The sequence below is a fragment of the Orycteropus afer genome, unplaced genomic scaffold (assembly GCF_000298275.1).
Source record: "Orycteropus afer afer isolate SDZICR_OR568_19922 unplaced genomic scaffold, OryAfe1.0 scaffold00014, whole genome shotgun sequence".
NCBI classification, from domain to species: domain Eukaryota; kingdom Metazoa; phylum Chordata; class Mammalia; order Tubulidentata; family Orycteropodidae; genus Orycteropus; species Orycteropus afer.
In genome coordinates this window covers 2,170,007-2,191,621 of record NW_006921601.1, presented here as the reverse complement: position 1 = coordinate 2,191,621, position 21,615 = coordinate 2,170,007, and the positions used below count along the sequence as shown (strand labels likewise).

The 21,615-nt window shown below is 45.7% G+C and overlaps 1 protein-coding gene across 1 annotated transcript in view; it reads right to left on the bottom strand.

Annotated features, from left to right (window-relative positions):
* Window positions 1-3,749: 3,749 nt before the first annotated feature.
* The window catches only part of DNHD1 (dynein heavy chain domain 1), a 98,448-nt gene continuing 80,582 nt past the window's right edge, over window positions 3,750-21,615 (bottom strand). The window contains 15 exon segments of the mRNA XM_007956446.1: window positions 3,750-4,100; window positions 4,280-5,073; window positions 5,286-5,435; window positions 5,602-5,693; window positions 6,607-6,808; window positions 6,885-7,007; window positions 7,221-7,407; window positions 7,612-8,577; window positions 8,706-8,884; window positions 9,088-9,240; window positions 9,492-9,794; window positions 15,886-16,354; window positions 16,569-17,000; window positions 17,133-17,315; window positions 17,555-17,704. Coding sequence (XP_007954637.1) covers window positions 3,750-4,100; window positions 4,280-5,073; window positions 5,286-5,435; window positions 5,602-5,693; window positions 6,607-6,808; window positions 6,885-7,007; window positions 7,221-7,407; window positions 7,612-8,577; window positions 8,706-8,884; window positions 9,088-9,240; window positions 9,492-9,794; window positions 15,886-16,354; window positions 16,569-17,000; window positions 17,133-17,315; window positions 17,555-17,704 — 4,734 coding nt within the window.

Sequence of the window (21,615 nt, the reverse complement as noted above, 5' to 3'; positions counted from 1 at the left end):
TTGTAATACTGAATCTCCTAATTCCATGGTCTATATGCTCCATTTCTTTAATTACTCTCAATAATGTTTCATAGATTATGTGTTAAGGTCTTACACATTTTATATTTATTCAAATATTTACTCTTTAAAAATGTATTACAAATAGGATTTTTCTACTAGCTGTATATTGAAATATTTATCTATTTACCATGAAGGAGCAACTTTGCTAACCTCACTTACGAATCCTAATAATTTATCTGTAGATTCTTTTTAATTTTTTTTACACACTTATCTTCTCTGAAAAATCAGTTTTATTCCTTCCTTTTCAATATTGTCTCATTTATTTTTCTTTCCTTACCCCACTGGCCTGGAGATAGATTACTATGTTCAAGAGAAGTGGTGTGGGGTAGACAACCTTGTCTCATTCTAAAACTCAAAGGAAAATCTTTCATAACTTTATTAGTATAGTATTTTCAGTAAGGTTTTTGGAATCACCCTTAGATTAATGATGTGCTTTTCTGTTTGCTATTATTTAACTTTTTATTGTGATTTGGTTGCAATTTTATAAAGCAGATTCGTTTTACCATTCATAAACATTTTGATGACATTGATTACAGTTCCCACAAGGTAACAGTTCTCCCACCTCCCTGTGGTTACCTCTTCCCCGTGTCCTTCTTACCTATACATTCCTGCCTCCCTAGCTTTCTCCCTGTGCAGATGCTGCCCTTCTAATCTCCATGGTTGACTGTTCTAAGGAGTACTTCTCCCTGGTGTAGTTACTCAGTTTGTATGCCTGTCTGTTGTTCGGCTGAGAGTTGAGGCATGGGAGTGAGTCCAATTCCAGGCTGTTTGCTATTATTTTTACCATGCATTAGATTTTAAATTTTGTCAAATGCTTCTGAATCAGAAAGATCATATATTTTTTTGTCCTTTATTTTGTCATTGTAGCAAATAACCATCATTTTCATATATGAAATTAACCTTGAATTCTTAGAATAAAATCAACTTAGTTGATTATTATCCTTTTTGTGTCTATGTTAATGAGTGAACATAAGTGATATTATGCTATAAAGCTTACTTTTATCACTCAACACAGTGCTTCCATTCATGTTGCTATATGTGTCTATAGCTCACTGTTTCCTCTTCTTAAAATGCTCTAATGACTTCCCATCTCACTAATAATAAAGTGCAAAGTCTCTGCAGTAGCCTCCAGGTCTTTGTATTATCTGGATTCCAGTTCTGTGTCTGACCTTATCTCTTTAACACTTGCCTCCTTCACTCACATGTGCCCAACTATTCTGTGTCTTTTTATTGACTACTAGAAGCCTGCTTATTGTACTCACTCTTCCACCTGCCTGGAATGCTATTCCCCTAGATATCTACATGACTAACTTCCTCACTTCATTCAGGTCTCTGTTCAAATGTCAGCTCTCCAAAGAACGTATCACCTTTTTTTAATTGCATATTTGTTTATATGATTACACTAGAATGTAAATTCCAAGAGAGCAGGGACTTGTTCTTAAAACTGTGTCCTTAGAATCTAGTACATACCTGACACATATTAGGAATTCAACAGATAATTGAATGAATTGCATATGACATCTGCTGAGTATTCCGTAGTGTATAGTTGTGTATAGTGTATAGTTAGAACATTTACCATACCCATTCCCCCAACTAAGGACATCTAGATTATCTCCAAATTCTTTTTTTTTTTTTTTTTCTGTGTCCATCCCTCCATGGACTCCTGCCCCCTGAGCTGTCTCCCTGTGCATAAACAGCTCTTCTTTCTCCCATGATTGTCCTCTCCAAGGAGTGTATCTACCTCAGGTAAATGTTCAACTCATATGCCTGTCTTTTGTTTGGCTGGAAACCACAGATGTGGGTTCAATTCCAGACCTGAAGGGCAGGTAGGGGCCATAGTCTCAGTGGTTCCACCAGGCTCTATCAGACCAGCAAACCTGGTCTCCCATTTTTTTTTCCCCCAAATGATTTTGAGTTTTGTTCCACATTGTTCTCCCTCTCTATTCAGGATCTCCTACATAGATTCCCCTTCTGAGTGGTTGACAGTGGTAGCCAGGCACCATCTAGTTATTCTGGTCTCATAGTCGTATAGGCTACGGATTGCATGGTGTACCAGTCACTAGTACTTATTGTTTCTATGAATCTTTGGTTTTCTTCATTCTTCTTTGCTCTGGATGAGGAGAGACCCATTGTTACATCTAGATGGCTGCTTGCAAGCTTTTAAGATCCCAGTCACTACCCGCCAAAGTAGGATGTGGAACAATGTTTTGTATAGTATGTTATGCCAATTGAGCTTGATGTCACCTGTGACTATGGTCCCAATATCTCCAAATTCTTGCTACCGCAAAAAACTCTGGGAAGAATTTTCTTAGCAATGTTCTTTTACAGATGTAAATGTGAGTTTTGGTTCCTGATTCCAAGTGAATTTATCACAGTCATCCCATAATTAACTACAAAATCTGAACAAAATATAAACCAATAAACTATTTGTAGGCACTGGAAAGTGACCAAAAGCAGGTGAAAATCAGAAAATTTACCACTGAAAGACCAACTTCTTTTGAAGCTTTTGTGCTTTTGTGATCTTGTGAAGCTGTTTCCCAACTCCACACCACGACCAGCTCCAAAAGTAGAAAATCATAGCCTTAGGGCTCAGAGTAGCAGAGGATGGAGTCAAGGGCTGGTAGAACAGCGGGAAATTTAGGAGGGGAAATCCAGGAAATGAGAGTGGCCCTTGTAGATAAAATACACTTCAAAGAGAAATTCGCTTTATAGGTTATTTCTCAGGAACCAAGGACAAAGACCAAATTATTTGGGTAAACTAAATTCATTACCCACACCCTCTGAACTATATTAACTGCTCCTTTCTAGCTACTCTGTAACATTACATCACCCTGTTTTATTTTCTTTATAATCAAAACTGAAAAAAACAAAAACAACTCATTGCCGTTGAGTCGATTCCGACTCATAGCAACCCCGCCTTGGGTTTCTGAGGCAGTATCTCTACGGAAGTAGATTGCCCAGTCTTCCTTCTGAGGAGCGTCTGGTGGGTTTGAATCACCAGCCTCCTGGTTAGCAGTCAAATGCCTTAGGCACTAACAGAAAGGTGGAAGCTCTGGTGGCATAGTGCCTAAAATAAAATTATTCATATGTTGCTCTTTTACTTTCTCCTTACATTAAAACAACCTCACCGGAGCCTGGAGAAACACCTGGTTCAGAGGGGTGTTCAGTAAAGAATTGTTGAATCAGCATAGGACCTTGTATCATGTGTGTGGCTCACTCAGAAAATAGGAAAAGGATGACTCGTGGGACAGGATAGGGGTATTCCCAATAAATAATAATGGGTTTGAACCGCCAACCGTCTGGTTAGCAGTCAAGTGCCTTAGGCACTACGCTTCCGGAACTCCTATTAGAAACCTTTAAAAACATTTTGAGTTCTAATGCTCTCCCTACAAAAGACCACAATAGAGAGCTGGACAAGGATTCTGGGTGTTGGTCGTTGTCATGTCTGCTGCTTGTGGGATGCATCATGAACACCATGACCCTCTCTCTTATGTGTGCTCACTCTCCCGTCTTCCTAGTTGCTGACAGACACCTTCTACCTTCTCTCCCTTGTGCACACCCTCCTTTTGCCTCAGATGTGTCCACATGGCTCTCCCCTCAGTGCCTCACCTTCTAGGTATGCACACACCTTACTCTCCTTGCAGATCTCTCAGAAGCCTTTTATAGAATCATTTATTTTGGTTGAGGGCTCAGGTAAGGGGTGGGCTGCATGCATAAACCCTCCGCTGGGTACAGATGGCAGGGCTGAGCTTCGTGGGCAGGGGCAGGTGCATCAGGATGTTCCTGCTGTGCAGCCGAGTGATGCCGAGGGGTCCTTCCATGTACACGGGGCAGGAGTACACAGCCAGGCCACCTGTAGGGGGCAGCTCATTGGTGCGCCAGGCCTGTGCACTGACGCTGACCGGAGGCAGAGGGCTGGGCTGGCTGGAAGGACTATCCTGCAAGGCCCCAGCTATGGGGTCCCACTCGGCGTTCAGGAGCTGTAGCCCAATCAGCAGCAGCCCCATCTCCGGCACGGTGGGACTTGGGCCATTCTCCACCTGGAAGCACCAGAGGTTGATTAAGCAAGGCTAGGAAGCTGGAGATCTTGGTGGAATGGGAAGGGAAAACAGGGTGGCATCACAGAGGAGTAAGACCACGAAAAGGCTCAATGGGATAACTAAGGTGGAGTCAAGGGCTTTGAGGAGCGGGATCGGAAATGAGGGGGCAGCGCAAATACCCTGAGATGCAGAGGGTTGCTGTTCAGCTCCAGACGTTTATGGAGGCAGTGACTGAAGTTGTAACCTTGGCTGCCAGGGAAACAAGGGCTGGTTGAATGCAGGGCAGCCTCCCAACGCAATGCCAGTAGCAGGCGGCGCGGGTGGCCGAAGGCTGACAGGTGGAAGACGCGCTCTGGTACTTCAGTGCCCGCGCTAACACCCAGGTAGCGGGTCAACAGTTGGCCACGGCGCGAAAGCTGTCGCAGCCAGTGCCAGGGCGGTTGCGGGCCTGCCGGCGCATGGAGTCGCCAAGGTGGGGGTAGGCGGCCAGTCCAGAGAGCGTGGGCCACCGCAGTACAGCGCGGAGAGGCACAGGGAGGCTTGCCCTTCAGCTGCTGCGACAGGCAGTCAAGGTCACTTTGCAGTGTGCCCACTAGCTCGCTCAGCTCCAGAGCCTCTGTCTCTAGGAAGCCCTGCAGGGGCCGCGGCGCATCGGGCCCCAGCACTGCCCCCAGGGTGCCAGGCTCGCCTTGGTGAATGCTTCCAGTCAGGAGAGCCTGCAGTGACTCCAGTCTCCGTGCGACCTGCACTAGGCGTTGCCGCAGCCGTCGTTCTGCGCGCTGGGCACCTCTGCGAACCTCAGGAACCCAAGTGGGTGAACTCCGCTGCAGAGCACTCAAGAGAGCACGACTTTGGCGTCGCAACAGCCAGGCTTGGGGACCCGCACTTAGTCCACAGATCCGGGGTTCAGGTGGTGTAGGCAGTAGGTGCATCTGGGCCTTACACTCTGCCATAGCATCCAGCTCTTCTAACTCTTGGGGGTAAAGGTGAGGGGTGAGAGACAGGTGAACTCCCCCAACACCAGAGGGAGGGAGTTGGCCTTTTAGCCCATCACTTTCATAAGTGTGTCAATATTGCCATCTCATATACTTTTACTGGTACTATTGTCCACATATCTTTGAGCTGGCATTACACTGCTTGCCCTCTCCTCACCCACCCCAACACAGATAAAGGATCCTGGCTTACCTGGGCTAGGCATCAGAGTGGCCAGTAGATGCTGAGGTGTTTGTGGGTAAGCCCAGCTCCCACCGCTGGGGCTCAGGCAGGCTTCAGTGAGGCTAATCAGAGTCTCCCTGTCCTTAATGTCTCCCACAGGACCCCCATAGAAAACTGAAGCTGAGGATGAGGTTAGAGCCCCTCAGTTCAAGTCCATCCCCTCCAGTTTTCCCCACCCCCAAACCAAAGTTGTGAATTTTGTTCCAATCTCTCAGCACCCACACCCCCACCTCCTTCCAGATTGGGAGCAGATGTCTGACTACATGGGGGATGGCAAGAGTCTCACCAGCCAGCTCCTGCATGGCAACACTGGGATTGCTGAGGCTGGCCCACAGCTGGCCCTGGATCTGAAGGGCCTGAATCAGGGTGCCTTGACTCCTGGGAAGGGAGCAGGATTGGTTTCCAATTCCATCCACGTGCTGAGGACTCACATCTTTACCTGAGCTCCCCAGGCATGAGGGCTCACTTCCAATACAACTTACTTTCAAACTGATAAAATTTCCCCAACAAAATCTGTTCCATCTTCTATCCCACTGACTGGTACTACCAGCCACCCAGCTGTCCAAGGCAGAAATCTGGAAGCCATCCTTGACTTCTCCCTCTTCCTCATTGACCTCCCTTATCCCATATTTACTCAACATTCTTTCTGTGACCCGTTGTTAGTTGGCAAGTTGATTCTGACTCCTGGTGACCCCATATGCACAGAGCAGAACTGTTCCACAGGGTTTTCAGTGCTGTGACCTTTCACCAGGCCTGCCTTCTGAGACACTTGTGGGTTCAAACTGCCAACTTTTAGGCTAGTAGTGAGTGCTTAAGGAGCTCTGGTAGCATAGTGCCAAAGGCACTTGACTGCTAACCAGAAGGCTGGTAGTTCAAACCCACCAGCCACTCCTCAGAAGGAAAGTTGGGCAATCTACTTCTGTAATGATACAACCTCTGAAACCCAAGGAAGAGTTGCTGTGAGTCGGCTCCAACTTGATGGCACATAACAACAAACAACTCATCCCCCAGCATGTCCACTTTGGCCACACTGAAGTCTTCTCCCTCCTGCTAAGCTTAGTTCTCTGTACTCAGAAAGCCCCAGACCCATCAGATGTGCTTCTGCTTCTAAGACTCAATTCAAAGCAAGATCCCAAAGTCCTGGGAGAAGCTTTCCTTGACTTCCCCCTTGCCCTTACACTTTGGAGCACCCCAGAGATGGATTTGTCTTACTCATCCCAGCATGTGGAGGATAGTCAGTGTTTGCTGAGTGACAGATTAACTGACTAGGTTGACTAATTGACCTACTCACCAACACCCCCTGTGTGCCTGCACCCTCAGTCCATAGAGCTGCCGGTGAAGCAGGAGGCCATGGAGGAGGAGCAGAGGCAGGGCCTGGGTTGTGGGTGGCATGCAGCACTCCTGCTGGGCTAGCTCCATGCTGTTGATCAAGACGTGGCCCAGCTCCAGGGATTGGTCCCAGAAAACAGGCATGGAATGCTGAGCCAGCACAACTGGGCAGAAAGGAGAGTGCTGAGTCAGAACAACACGGGTCTTCAATATGATAGCCTGTAGTGGGAGGCTTCTTACCTGGCATAGAAGCAATACCCTCTGCAGACAGAATAAGCCAAACACGGAAATCCCTGTGGACAATGGTCACATTCCTGCTTGCAGGCTGAGCTAACAGCAGTTCCATCTCCGAGTCTGAGACCACTAGAGGTCAAAATGCAGGGCAGAAATCAGAACTGGGGTGAGGGATCAGACACAGTTCTGAGGATCAGGCTTGAGGCTGAGGGGTCAGGAGTCAGACATAAAGCCAAGAGAACAGGCTTGGAGCTAGGGGATTGGCCATGGGGCCTAAGAGTTCAAGCTCGGGCTAAGTGGTAGGGTAGAGTCCCAGAAGCCACATCTAGGCAGCAGACCCACCCTTAGCTCCATTAAAAAGACCAAGCAAGGGCTGTAGTAGCTCTTTCGGCCAGTGGGGCATCAGATGACAGTTATCCAGCACCAGCCAGTGCCCCTTGTGCATAGCCTGGCATAGAGTGCTAACCACAGCTGGGACTGGGTCCCAGGCTTCACAGCCCAGGGCTATCACCTGCAGATGTTTCTGCCCCTGGAGACAAAAAGACAAATGGTAGAGTGACTGAAAATGATGTAGAGTAACCCAAGGGACCAAGAGTAATGCCACAATGATCCCCAAAGACCCTGAGTAGCCAAAAACCACCCATGAGAATTCTGGGAAGGAGAATCCCCACACCCCATCTCAGCCCATAGGAGTACCAGCTTTGACTCTGTGGTCAAGAGGTTAGACTCAAACCTGCTCGTGCTTGGCAGCTAGTCTCTGGATGACATTCAGAGGATGCAGGGTAGCTGTGGGGTGGCCAGGAGGTGGCAACAAGATCAACATAGGTTGAGTAGCCTGACTGTGCTCCAAGGGCATGGTGGGGGCACCAACTGTTTCATCCAGGGGCCGGCCCAGGAGGCTGGTGGTGAAGTCCGCCAGGGCACCTACCAGGCACTTGGGTTGTAGCACACGCCACAGAATCAGCTTCTGGAGGAGGCTGAGGGGATCAGGCCCAGGCCCAGGTGCAGGACCCAGCACTGTGGATGACAGTGACAAGTAAGCCTGCCAAATTTTGGAGTGGCTTGCCAGGGATGCACGCAGGCCAGCAAATGGGGGCAGCAGCTCTAACATCCCACATTCTTGCCAGGCTCTCAGCCCTAGCCAGGCTGGTCGAGCCACACCTGGGCTAGGCTGGCTGTGGCTTGTGCTGGGAGAAGCTGCCAGTCCAGGCCAGAGTGCCAGCCTCTCCAGTTCTGGTGCCTTTCTTGCTGCTTGCAGCAGAGCCAAAGCACCCAAGGCACCCACCAAGGGCACTTGGGTCAAGCCCAGTGCAGCCACAGTGCTGTCTAGCAGCTGGCGGGTCAGCTGTGTTCTCATCTGCAGCAGATGGCTGGTCATGTCCTCACCTGGCTGAGTCTCACACTTCTTTATGTCGTTCAAAGCCTGCTTAGTGGCTGCCAAGCAGGTCTCTTGGCTCAGACGGAAAAGTGGCAGCAAGTTCTGCAGTGGAGCTAGGGCCTGTACCATGGTCACTGCATGCCGGACCACCTGCCGGTAGGGTGCCCACAACACCATGTCCTGCAGCCTCAGCTCTTCTAGCTCCTCATTCTCGGCACGTAGCTGACATATCTGAGCCTGGGCCCTCACTATGTCACACAGGAACTTGGCTGGTCTCTGAGGCTGTAAGTTCTGGCACAGCAGCATCTCCAGCAGCTTCTCCTGCAAAGTCACTCATGGCATGGTTCTGGCCCTTTCCCACAAAGTCCCCATATGTCTACATTCATCTCCACCCCATACTTGGGCCCCTCCAGTGCTCATCCCAACCCACAGACTACGTTCCCAAGCACCTCAGCAGCCTCCACAGCTTTGCAAACATCCCAGATTCTGTTCTTCAGTTCCTGCCAGTGGGTGTCAAGCTCAGGACGCTCTATGCACAGGACTTCATGCAGCATCTGTTCTTCTAGTAAGTCTATGTTCAGGTCCAGATCCAGCACGTTCAGCCCCTTCAGCAAGTCACACCCTAGCACTAGGGGTTACATGGGAGATGCTTAACCACTGCCTCTTGGCAGACCCCGAGGAGGGGGAGATGGATGGTGAGGGGCACAGGGATTCTGTTCCATACTACAGTCCTGAGCTTGCACTAGGCCAGGATTAGTGAAACACTCTTAAGGCTGTTCCTGGGGTCTAGGGCCACAAAGCTGTTCTGGCAACCTGCTTGCTGGGCCTCACCTTTTCCCAGGGTGCTCAAGGGGAGAGTGGTGCTCAGATAGAGACAGAAACCAGGCTGCACCTGGGGTGGGCTCAGCTGCGCCCGCTGTAGCAGCCATTGGAGTTCTTGGCATTCTAGGCCTAGCTCCACATTGGTCAGAAGCACGGAGACGCCTGTGAGGGAGAGAGACAAGGACAATCTACTCACTATGCCAGTCCCCAGCTTCCTCCCCACCCCCCCATACATAACATCTGACTGTGACTGGTTCCCCATTGGCTGATAGGAGAGTTCCCTTAGCACTCTTCAACATTGTGTCTGGGATAAAGGATGGAAGCTGAGGTAAGATTGGGGTGTGAGAGGCCTGTGAGGTCACAGAATGGGGGAAGGACAAAGAGGGGCATGGTAAGTGGGTATCACTTCTCACCACTGGCGGCTGCCTGCTGGAGCTGAGGACCCAGCTCTGGGTCAGCACCTGAGAGCACTCTAAGGTGGGAAGGAGGCGGAGACTGAGTGGCAGAGGCTGGCTTATTCTCCCTCTCATTCTCTGTCTCCTCTTTCTCTTTTTCCTCTTGTTCTTTCACCTCCTTTTTCTTCTTCTCTTCTTCTTTCCTCTCATTTTCCTTTTCCTCTTCCTTCTGGTCTTCACTGCTCTCCTCACTTTTATCATCTTCCACTCCTGTGCCCTCCTCTTTATATAGTCTCTCTTGATTGCTCCTAAGGCTATTCTCTATGGCAGAAAGATGCAGAGGAGCTGTTCTTAGGGGACAAATTAGGCTCCTAGAGAGCACTGTTCACCCAAGAACTCAATCTCATGAGGAAAGACTCAGATGAAGACACCTTAGGAAAGTTGCTTAAGCTCTCTATAACTCAATTACCTTGCCTATAAAATGGAGTTGATATTAGTGACTACCTCATGGGGTTGCTGTGAATATTAATACATATAAAGCACAAGACACATAGTAAGCATTCAATATATGTTAGCTATCAGTATTATTTGTTATGCAGCAATAGAAAACAAGGAGCTCTGGTGGCATAGTCCCTAAGACATTTGCTGCTAACCAGAAGGCTGGCAGTTCAAACCCACCAGCCACTCCTCGGAAGGAAGACTGGGCAATATATTTCAGTAGAGATACCACCTTGGAAACCCAAGGAGGAGTCTCTATGAGTTGGAATCAACTTGATGACAGTGAGTACCCTAATGAAGGGAGGGGTTCTAGTCATTCCTAAAATCAGCTCCATTTCTCTTTCTATAGGTTGGCTGGAAGAGTTGAATACATTTTTCTCTCTCATTTTTTTGGCTTAAGATAATTTCATCACTTTTTGTTGTTGTTATGTACCATAGAGTCAGAACTGACTCATAGCAACCCCTCCTTGGGTTTCTGAGACTGTATCACTACAGAAGTAGATTGTCCAACCTTCCTTCCGAGGAGTGGCTGGTGGGTTTGAACCACCAGCCTTCTGGTTAGCAGTCAAGTGCCTTAGGCACTATGCCACCAGAGCTCCCAATTCCATCACTAGCAACTAATAAAGAAATCAGTGCTAGAAAGTAGTGACTTATAAGTGAAAGACCAAAAACTGTCAAGTCAAGGATGGTGTGACAGACACAGATGATTGATTAGCAACAGCCATTTCCAAGCCCCTTCTCCATTGCCTCCTATACTTCAGAAGTAGGAAAAGATCAATTCTTGTCTTTCCTAGATTCTCTTGCAGGTGGCCATTGCTAGGTCCTCAGTTTTGGTGTATTTGTTTTCTATTAAACGCAAATGCAACGCAACCACTGCTGTGGAGTCAGATCCTGACTCATAGCACCCCCTCCTTGGGTTTCTGAGGTGGTATCACTACGGAAGTAGATTGCCCAGCCTTCTTTCCAAGGAGTGGCTGGTGGGTGTGAACCGCCAGCCTTCTGGTTAGCAGTCAAATGCACTATGCCACCAGAGCTCCTTGTTTTCTATTGCTGCATAACAAATTGCCCCAAACTTAGTGATACCCAGCATGGCTGAATTCTATGTTCAGGATTTCAATGTGGTAAAATCAAGGTATCAGCTGGGGCTTCAGTTCTCATCTGGAGCTCAGGGTCCTCTTTCAGGCTTACTGGTTGTTGGCAGAATTAATTTTCTTCTCACATTTTTCCTGTAGAGCCTTCCGAAACATTTGATGGTTCATTGAACACTTCTTATGCTTTGAATCTGACTACCTTTTCCCCCCCTACTCTCTGCTTTTAAGGGCTCATGTGATTACATTGAGCCCACCTAGATAATCCAGGATAATAGCACCAGATTCAGATCAACTGATTCATAAACTTAATTGCATCTGCAAAGTCTCTTTTGCCATGTAATGTAACAATCATGGGAGTAACACTGCAGGACAAAGGTATGGAGGCCAAAATTCTACCTACCATATTTGGCTCTTCAGACTTCTGGGAATTCATTTGTTTTCCTGACAAAAAGGCCAGAAATGGCAGGCACCAACTCTGATACGATGCTTGAAGATACAGCAGACATCTTGCAACCATGTTATGCGTATTAGTTTCCCAGGCTGCCATAACAAGTTACCATAAATTTAGTGGCTTTATACAACAGAAACTTATTCTCTCACAGTTCTGGAAGCTAGAAGTTCAAAATCAAGGTGTCAGAAGAACTCCACTCCCTCCAAAACTCTAGGGGAGAATCCTTCCTTCCTTCTTCCAGCTTCTGGTGGTTCTAAGCATTCCTTGGTTTATGACTGCATAACTCCTGTTTCTGCCACTGTCTTCACATTGCTTTCTCCTCTGTGTATCTGTGTCTTCTCTTCTGTCTCTTATAAGGACATTCATCATTGGATTGATGGCCCACCCAGAAAATCCAGGGTGATCTCTGTTATGGACTGAATTGTGTCCCCCTAAAATGTAAATCTTACTATACATCTAGTTGTAATCCCATGTGTGAATACAGTTCTCTTGGTTATGTTAATGATGCAGTATTAGTGTATAATGTGTTTTAAATTAATCACTTTTGAGATAATTGCTTTTGCAGATTAAGCAAGCAGAGATGGGGAAAGATACATGCCACACCACGTGAAGATTGACAAGGAACCATGGAATAAGGACCTTCCTCAAGAGCTGTCAGAGACATAAAGCTTTCCCCTAGAGCTGGAGCCTTGAATTCAGACTTCTAGCCTCTTAAACTCTGAGAAAATAAGTTTCTGTTTGCGAAAACCACCCACCTGTGGTATATACGTTATGGCAGGGCTAGATAACTAAGACAATCTCATTTCAAGGTCCTTAACTTAATTATATATTATATATATATATATATAATATTAGGAGCTCTGGTGGCATAGTGGGTTCTGTTCCATACTACAGTCCTGAGCTTGCACTAGGCCAGGATTAGTGAAGCACTCTTAAGGCTGGTCCTGGGGTCTAGGGCCACAAAGCTGTTCTGGCAACCTGCTTGCTGGGCCTCACCTTTTCCCAAGGTGCTCAGGGGGAGAGTGGTGCTCAGACAGAGACAGAAACCAGGCTGCACCTGGGGTGGGCTCAGCTGTGCCTGCTGCAGGTCAGCGGTTCAAACCCACCAGCTACTCCAGACAGGGCAATTTACTTTCATAAAGATTTACAGCCTCAGAAACACAATGGGGGTTGTTATCAGTTGGGAATGACTTGATGGCAGTGAGTTTTTTGTGATATATAATATAATTATATATTTTGCCAAACAAGGTCACATTCACAGGTTGTGGGGCATAGGATATAAACATATCTTTCTCAAGTACACTGTTCAACCTACTATAAAGAGATAAACCAACATGCTAAGGATTGTAGAGCGGAAAGATATAAAGAACGTGGGTGCTTAAAGGTAACACTGAAAGCCCTGCACTACTCCTGGACTGTTACCAAAGTATTCCCCATATGTGAGATAAATAAAACCCAATTTGTTTAAGTTGTGGTAAATTGGGTTTTTGTTACTTACAGCTTAGAGCATACTTAAGTGATACAATAAGTTATGAGGGAAATGGAGATTTTTATGCTTTCTGCTGAGAAGCTGGCTAGGTTATATGGTGTGTAAGAAGTTGGCTTATCTCCTAGGACTTGGACCACATTCCCAATGAGTATTAGTGGACTTAGTAGAGATATTAGACCATGCATACTTCTTGCAGTATTAGATAAGAAACAATTTTTAGAAAAAGCTTTTTAAGAGAACTCCTTTCTGCTCATATGAAGCAATTCCAGACTACAGATGATCATGTACTTTGCTGATTTGTGAAAACCAAATTCTGTACCTCGTGATGCATGAAATAGAAATTATGTGATATCGGAAGAGCCTGGGAATCAGGGAAGTGTCACCGACCAGCTTCTTCCAAAGTACTTCTCTATGAGTATCCCGTGCTTAACAAAGATAATATTCCTCCTTCCCCAATTGAGTTGGGTGCAGCCAAGTAATAAGGCAACATTCCATGGCAGATTCACCTCACTGGACTGTTACTACAGCTGTGAGGTGACGGCAGAGGTTTAGACAGATGACATTAAGCCAAGCCTTGGTGGACTCAGTAGAACTCCCAGAAACATTCCTAAGAGACATAAGTCATGAAGGTATGGTTCAAATTCAAAGATGAGAGTGTACCAAGACTTCTGGCATTGGTTAGTAACTAATATGGTCCTTACAAATGAAATCTGTAGGAAAAAATGTGGGAGATTTAAAGAAATTAGTTGGAAAATCCCTGAAGTGTGGTTAAAAGGGATCTGTTTGCTTAATTTTAAGGCAAATCTCTAGCCCCATACCCATTCCAATAGGAGATAAACATTTAGGGCAAAATAGCTCCAAAAAGACTATTGGTCACTGACTATTCATCAGAACCCATGACATCTGAACTGGCTGTCTAGGAACTCACTCCAACTATGACGCTAACCATTGCCTTACTATCTGTTATTGGCATTATATGATACATGCTGTAGCATAATATACAGTGTGTGTTTCTTATCCTTTCCCAGTTTCTAAATAGGAAGTTTATTGTAGCTGTCCTGATTTTGCTTTATTTTGAATATTAGGTGGGTTGGCATGGTTGGATTTAGCATGTGTAATCTATCATAGGTTGTAGGAACATGAAGAGACACATCTATACCTGATCAAGATCACTGAACATCATTCAGAGTTCTCGGACTCAAAATGAGATGCAGCTGCTAGATGTTTCTTCAGTGTGTCAGCATGTCTCTTATGAGAGAGAGGCTAATTCATATATAATTATATATCTGATAACTGTATGATGTGCAGTTCTGTAATGGTGTATGGAGATAATTGAAAGTTGTGCTGGACAGTGAAGTGGGGCAGGGCAGGGGGGACTGGAATAATGGTCTCAAAACCAAACTCACTGCCATCAAATTGATTCCAACTCATAGTGACTCCTCTTTGGGTTTTTGAGGCGGTATCTCTATGGAAATAGATTGCCCAGCTTTCCTTCCCAGGAGTGGCTGGTGGGTTTGAACTTCCAGCCTTCTGGTTAGCAGTCAAATGCTTTAGGCACTATGCTACCAGAGCTCTTGGAATAATGGTAGCAGTAATATATTAGTAGTAATTATGGCTTTTTTGAGAACTTACATATTAGGCATTGTATGACCCTTTTTTACATGATTTACCTTAATACAACACTTTATGAAATGGGTATAATTAAGGCCCCCATTTTATTGGCAAATACACTTAGGCTTAGAAAAGGTTAAGTACCTTGCCTAAAGTCACACAGCTAACATGAGATATTTGAACCTGGATTATCTGTTTATAGAGCCCATATTATAGACCTCTTACTATACACTTCATATTGTGGATGTTAATCATCCTGACCAACACAGTCCCCAATTTTTCTGGGAAATATACATCCTGTTTCTTTTTCCTAAGAACCTCTGGTGGCATAGTGGGTAAGGCACTTGGTTGCTAACCAGAAGGTTGGCATTTCAAACCCACCAGCTGCTCCGTGGAAGGAAAATGAGGCAATCTACTTCCATAAAGATTTACAGCCTTGGAAACCCATTGGGGGTCTCTGTGAGTTGAAATTGACTCAATGGCAATGGATTTTTTTTTTTTTTTTTTTGGTCTTCTTTTTCCTAGGAAATGCTCCTTCTAATACTCCAACTAGATGGATCCCTGATCCAAGTAGTGCCAATAGAAATAAGACCGAACCACTGCCATCAAGTCAATTCCAACTCATAGGGACCCTATAGGAGCTCTGGTAACGTAGTGCCTAAGGCATTTAACTGCTAACCAGATGGCTGATGGTTCAAATCCACCAGCCACTCCTCAGAAGGAAGATAGGGCGATCTACTTCCATAGTGATACCACCTTGGAACTCCAAGGAGGGGTCACCATGAGTTGGATCCTACTCGATGCCAAATAATAGACATATATATAGTGACCCTACTGAGCAGAGTAGAACTGCTCCATACAGTTTCTAAGGTTATAAATCTCTACAGAAACAAACAGTGGCTGGTGGGTTTGAATCACTAACTTTTTGGTTAGCAGCCAAATGGTTTAACCACTGTGCTACTAGTTCCCTCAGAATTTCTGAACATGGAATAAATTTGGGTAGCAAGTTCTGAATTGTTGGCCAGGTTCCCAGTAGGTATGAGTAGACCAGGGAAATGGAAGATCATGGACTGGTCAGCCATGTAGACTTAGAGTCATTGTAATACAGGCAAAAAATGTAAATGTGACCAAACTTATTAATAGAGTATAAGATGATGAAATTTGGGATATCCTGGCCACAAAAAGGTAGTGTCTTCAGTTCATTAGGGCAGGGAAGATCCCATGTGGCAAGAGTGTTGGACAGTTCAGATACTCAAGAAGCACTATGCTTACCTCTGCCTTTAGTGGGAGCAGAGGCCAAGGAACTATTTTCTTCCAGAGGCTGTTGGTTCAACCAGATGAGGGCCTGGTTGCTGGGGTCAAGCACCAGAGGCCAACGGCAACTATAATAGTGGGTTTGACTTCGCAGAAGTACCCCAGCCAGGCGGGCAGACTTTGCCTGGGGCTTCAGATCGCTATCCCATTGGCGCTGTTCATCATCAGAGCTCAGCAAAGACAGAAGACTGAATGGAAAGCGTGTGGGCAGTAGGGGGTTCTTTGGCATGGTGACAGATTTCTGCTTCTGCTTTAGTGCCTGTGCCATATCATCTGGACCCAGGGTCTCTTGAAATCCCCTACACAGTGCCAGCCACTTGTCCAATAGTTCCTGGCGCCTTGGTGGTGGAAAGGGACCCAGGTAGACAATGGCAGCTGAACATAGGAGGGCATCTCCAAATACAGTCATGCAGTGCCCTTTCAGCTTCTAGGGTGGAAGGAAAGATGAGAAGGTGCACAGACAAAGTGAGGAGAGTAACAGCAGAAGGTCTGGCACTTGGGGAGCAGATTGGGGTATGGAATAAAGCATGACAAGGAGGACAGAGTGGGACAGAGGGATGCATTGAGGGCCGAGAGAGGAACAGAGGAATGAGGGGTGGTGCAGAAATGAACTATGGGGGGAAATATGGGGGGATGGTCACCTTGAGTTCTGTAGTCCAGGAGTGCATAGGGGTGAGCAGTGCAGCCTTTATGGGCAGCTTGTAATATTTTCCATACTGTGCCAGGACAAGAGTCTCTATCACATGGGTGTGGGAAACTTGGGCATGCTTCATCTTCTTAGTCAGGTTCACACTGTGCTGCAGGGTCTCATGGGCCTGGAACTGGTAGCGGCCCAGGCAGGCCTGCTCCCGAGCTAATGCCGCCTCCACTTGCCGCAACAGCAGACCTGTGGGTAGTCCCCGACGCTGTGCCACGCCATAGCGCAGAACGGCCCAAAGCCAGACTGTCAGTCTTGCTGCAGGTATGCTTACTGCTCTCAGGGCCTCTTCACTCATGCCTGGAGCCTTCAGTGCTATGTTTAACTGTATCAGCTCTGAGTCTGTCATCTTCTCCTTGGGGAAGAACACCAGCTCCTGGGACAATGTGTGTTAAGGGGATGAGAGAAGACATGGAAGCTCTGAACCCTGACCCAACAGCCTAGCCCTGCCAAATCTCCCCACCCCCTCCTCTTTCCTCATTGCTCCACTGTGCCCCACCTTCCCTACCTGATAAAAATCCTCAGTGCATAACAGCTGCTTGGCACTAGCCCAGCCTGGTTCACGATGAAACAGGTCACACAGTGCATTGGTCACCTGGACCACAGATTCCGGTGGTGCTCGATAGCTCCGTAGCTCCTCTAAGTCAGCTGCCTGCAGCTGGCTCAGAGGCCCCAGAAATGCTTTGCCCATCTAAAATAGGAGAGATGCACTCTGAAGTGAGCTTCCCTACAGGGGGTTGCCAGGCAGGCTCATCTCTTCCCAGGGGTCCTCGTGAAGAACCACACTTTAAGTCATCCTATTATTTTTGCGCTCTCCTCCCAAGCAGACTCTATGATGGGTCACCCCATCCTCTCCTCTGGACATCCTATGAGGGATTGTCCTTTCCCAAGAGAGGAACAGTGCAGGGCAGGTGGCAGCAAAGAACCCACCTGTTCCAGGAAAGCCTCATGCTGAGCCTGCAGGGCATCTCGCTGCTTGACCAGGCTCTCAATGACTTTCTCCTGCTGCTGACATTCTGCTAGCTGCTGCTTGTACAGGAGCTTGTCTTGTTCCATCTGAATATGAAGTGCACTGAGGCTCTGTGAACAGAGATTTAGGTCCTGAAGCACCATATGCTGGGCAAAATGGAAATACCCAAGGGGAACACTCTCTGGACTTGGGAATCTAGCACACTCTTTGCTTGACAGTCAGGGTAAACATAGTTGGACTCCAAATAGGTCACAATACAGTCTGAGCCCTGGGACTATCAGAACCTAGTTTGTGAGTTATACATCTAGTAATACAACCATGTTAGTGGTTGCTTTCTGTGCAGCTGCTCTGTTATCATATAGGCCCAGACAATCTGAATCCAAAGTCTACGGACTTAACTATTATGCTACACTCCTTATCTTATTTGACGCATTAAAAGCATTTATCACAGAAGACAGTTCCTTCACTCTTGAAGCATTCTCCTCCCTTGACTTCATCATACTGTATTCTCCTTGGGGTTTCTCCAACATGTCTGGCTGCTCTATCTCTTCCTCTTCCATCCCTTAAATATTCTTCAGCAATTTTTTCAGGGTCTCCTTATCTTATCACTCAGCACTTCTACACACCCTCCCTAATTTTATGCCTTTGATTACCACTTACATTCTAACAATTCTGAAATCTCTATCTCTAGCTAGATCTTTCCCAAGCCACACTTATGTATTCACCTACTTAATGGAAATCTCTTGGATGGCTCACAGGCCCCTGAAACTCCACATGCCCATAAATGAACATACTGGCAATGCCTCCTCAGCTCCCCTGCAATATTACTCCTCTACTCAGGTGTTCTTTTTTCTCAGAGAACTGTGGCAAATACACCAGATTCCCAAGGAGGAAACTTGGTTGTTACCCTGAACCCATCTCCTCTATTCCCCAAACCCAATCTATCTTCAAGGCCTTTCCATTCTATCTCATAAATATCTTCTGTATTTAGCCCCATCCCCATCATCCACCATGCTCTCTCACAATGCTCCCTTGCCTTCTGCATGGACTTATAAGTGGTCTCTCAGCTTTCATTCTTACTCTCCCTCTAATTCATTCTCTATGTTATTGTTGTTGTTATGTGCCATCGAGTCGGCCCCGACTCATAGCGACCCCTCCTTGGGTTTCCGAGGCAGTATCACTACAGAAGTAGGATTGCCCAACCTTCCTTCCGAGGAGTGGCTGGTGGGTTTGAACCGCCAGCCTTCTGGTTAGCAGTTAAGTGCTTTAGCCACTATGCTACCAGAGCTCCTTCATTCTCTATAGTACAGCCTAATTGTTTTTCTAAAAACCAAATCGCATCATGTCCTTAACATTTATCATACTCACCTCCCCTTCATTTGCTTTACAGTGCCTCTATGACTAGGCCCCTAACTCATTTTATCTTTTCAGTCTCATCTCTTTCCTCTCACCCATCACTCTAATCTCCAGCCACCTTGACTTTCACTTCCTCCAACATGGCACACATTCCCTTGCCTCTGGGACTTGGCACATGCTCTTTCTTTAGCTAGAGACACTCTTCCTCCCTTTCTCCTGCCTGGCTAAATAATCTAGAGACCAGAATATGTTTGCACTGAACATTAATGACCCAAGACCAGATAAGTTGTGGGATGACATCATGGATATCATATATGAAGAAAGAAAAAGGTCATTAAAAAGACAAGAAAAAAGAAAAGACAAAAATGGATGTCAGAAGAGACTCTGATACTTGCTCTTGAATATAGAGTCACTCTATTTCCATAGTGATACCACCTTGGAAACCTAAGGAGGGGTCTCTATGAGTCAGATCTTAGTCAACAGCAATGTGTTTGGTTTTTTATTTAAAGTGAATAGAAGACCAGAAATAGATCCATCCACTTATAGACAGTCTTTGACAAAGGCCTGAAACCAATTCACTAGGGAAGAAATAATCTCTTCAAAAATGGTGCTGGCAAAACTGGATAACCATTTGTAGAAAAATTAAACAAGACCCATACCTCACACCATACACAAAAACTAACTTAAGATGGATCAAAGACCTACACATAAAACCCAAAACTATACAGTTCATCAAAGGAAAAGTAGGAGCAAAATTAGGTGCCTTAATTTATGGTATAAATAGACTATCAAGCATAAACAGCAGAAAAGAAACTAGATGACTGGGGCCTTCTAAAAATTAAATTCTTATGTGCATCAAAAGACTTATCCAAAAGAGAACCTACAGATTTGGAAAAAAATATCTGGCAACAACACATCCAACAAGGAATTATCTCTAAAATTTATAGAAAACGTCAACATCTCAACATCAAAAAGACAATCCATTTTAAAAATGGTGAAAATATATGAACAGACACTTCACTAAAGAAGATATTCAGGTAGCCAACAAACATGAAGAAATGTTGGCAGTCAGTAGCCATTAGAGAGCTGAAGATCAAAACAATAATGAGATCTCATATTATTCCGGCAATAATAGCAAAGTTCAACAGGACAGAAAACATCAAATGGTGGCTAGGGTGCAGAGAGATTGGAACTCTCGTACATTACTGGTGGGATGGTAAAATGATACAACCACTACAGGAAATAGTATAGCAATTCCTGAAATAGTTGGAAATAGAAATATTATTTGATCCAGCCATCCCACTACAAGGAATATATCCTAAAGGGGTGAGATCTGGGACATGAGTAGATATATGCACACCCATGTTCGTCGCAGAACTATTTACAATAGCAAAGAGATGGAAACAACTAAGTACTCATCAACAGACAAATGGATAACCAAACTATATATATATATATGTGTGTACATACACACAATGGAATACGATACAACATTGAAGAACCAGTGAATCACCCCATAATGTGGATGAACTTGGAAGACATTCTGTTGAGTGAAATGAGTCAAACACAGAAGGGCAAATATTGTATGAATCCATTATTGTAAAAAATCAAGGTAAGGTTTATACATGGAAGGAAATTTTCTTTGTTGGTTTCCAGGGATGGGAAGTGAGAGGAAAGGAGAGAAAATAAATGGATAATTAAGAGATAGGTTTGATATGAGTTTTCTCTTCCTCAGTCAACTGATCATAAGGAACTCAGCATGGGGCCATAGGTGCAGACTGGGAGAGGGAAGGTAATGTGACTGGAGTAGAGACGATAATCATTTGGGCCACTTCCTCATGCAACTTACTTGTGCCTTCGGGTCCTGTCCAAGCCCAATCTCTACCACTTCCATTTAATGATGGAGTGCTGTTGTGCATGTCCAACTTTATGACTCTCTGAGTCAGACAACACCCAGTTCATGATGGTTATCTCAGGCCTCATGGTGACTTGGTGGCCCATGGTTAGGGATTCATTCTCTACTAAAGCCCAGTTACAAGCCAAAAACTGTATCTCAAAAGGAGAGTAGTTATCTGCAGAGGATGGCAGGGCTTTGCTCCAAAACCCCAAGGTTCTGCATTGTGATTCACCAGTAGGGACCTGCCAAAGACTCCAAACAGCATCTCTATCTACTACAGACACTTCGAGCACCATTGGATCAGCTGGGTCATATGGCCCAAGTGGCAGAACAGCTTGCATGGCAGCCTGAACCTGTTGCACAGCCTTCTGTTGTTCTGGGCCCCATTCAAAACTAACAGGTTTCCAAGTCACTTGATAAATAGACTGAAGCAACACACCCAAATAAGGGATATGTTGCCTCCAAAATCCAAAGAGGCCCACCAGACATTGTGCCTCCTTTTTAGTTGTGGGCGAAGCCAGATACAATAACTTATCCTTCACTTTAGTAGGAATATCTCAACATGCTTCACACCGCTGGACCCCTAGAAATTTCACTGCAGTGGAAGGTGCCTGAATTTTTGATGGGTTAATTTCCCAATCTCTAGCACATAGATGTCTCACCAATACTCTAAAGTCACCGATACTTCTTCCTGACTAAGTCCAATTAGCATAATGCCATCAATATAATGGACCAGTGTGATGTCTTGTGGAAGGGAAAGGTGATCAA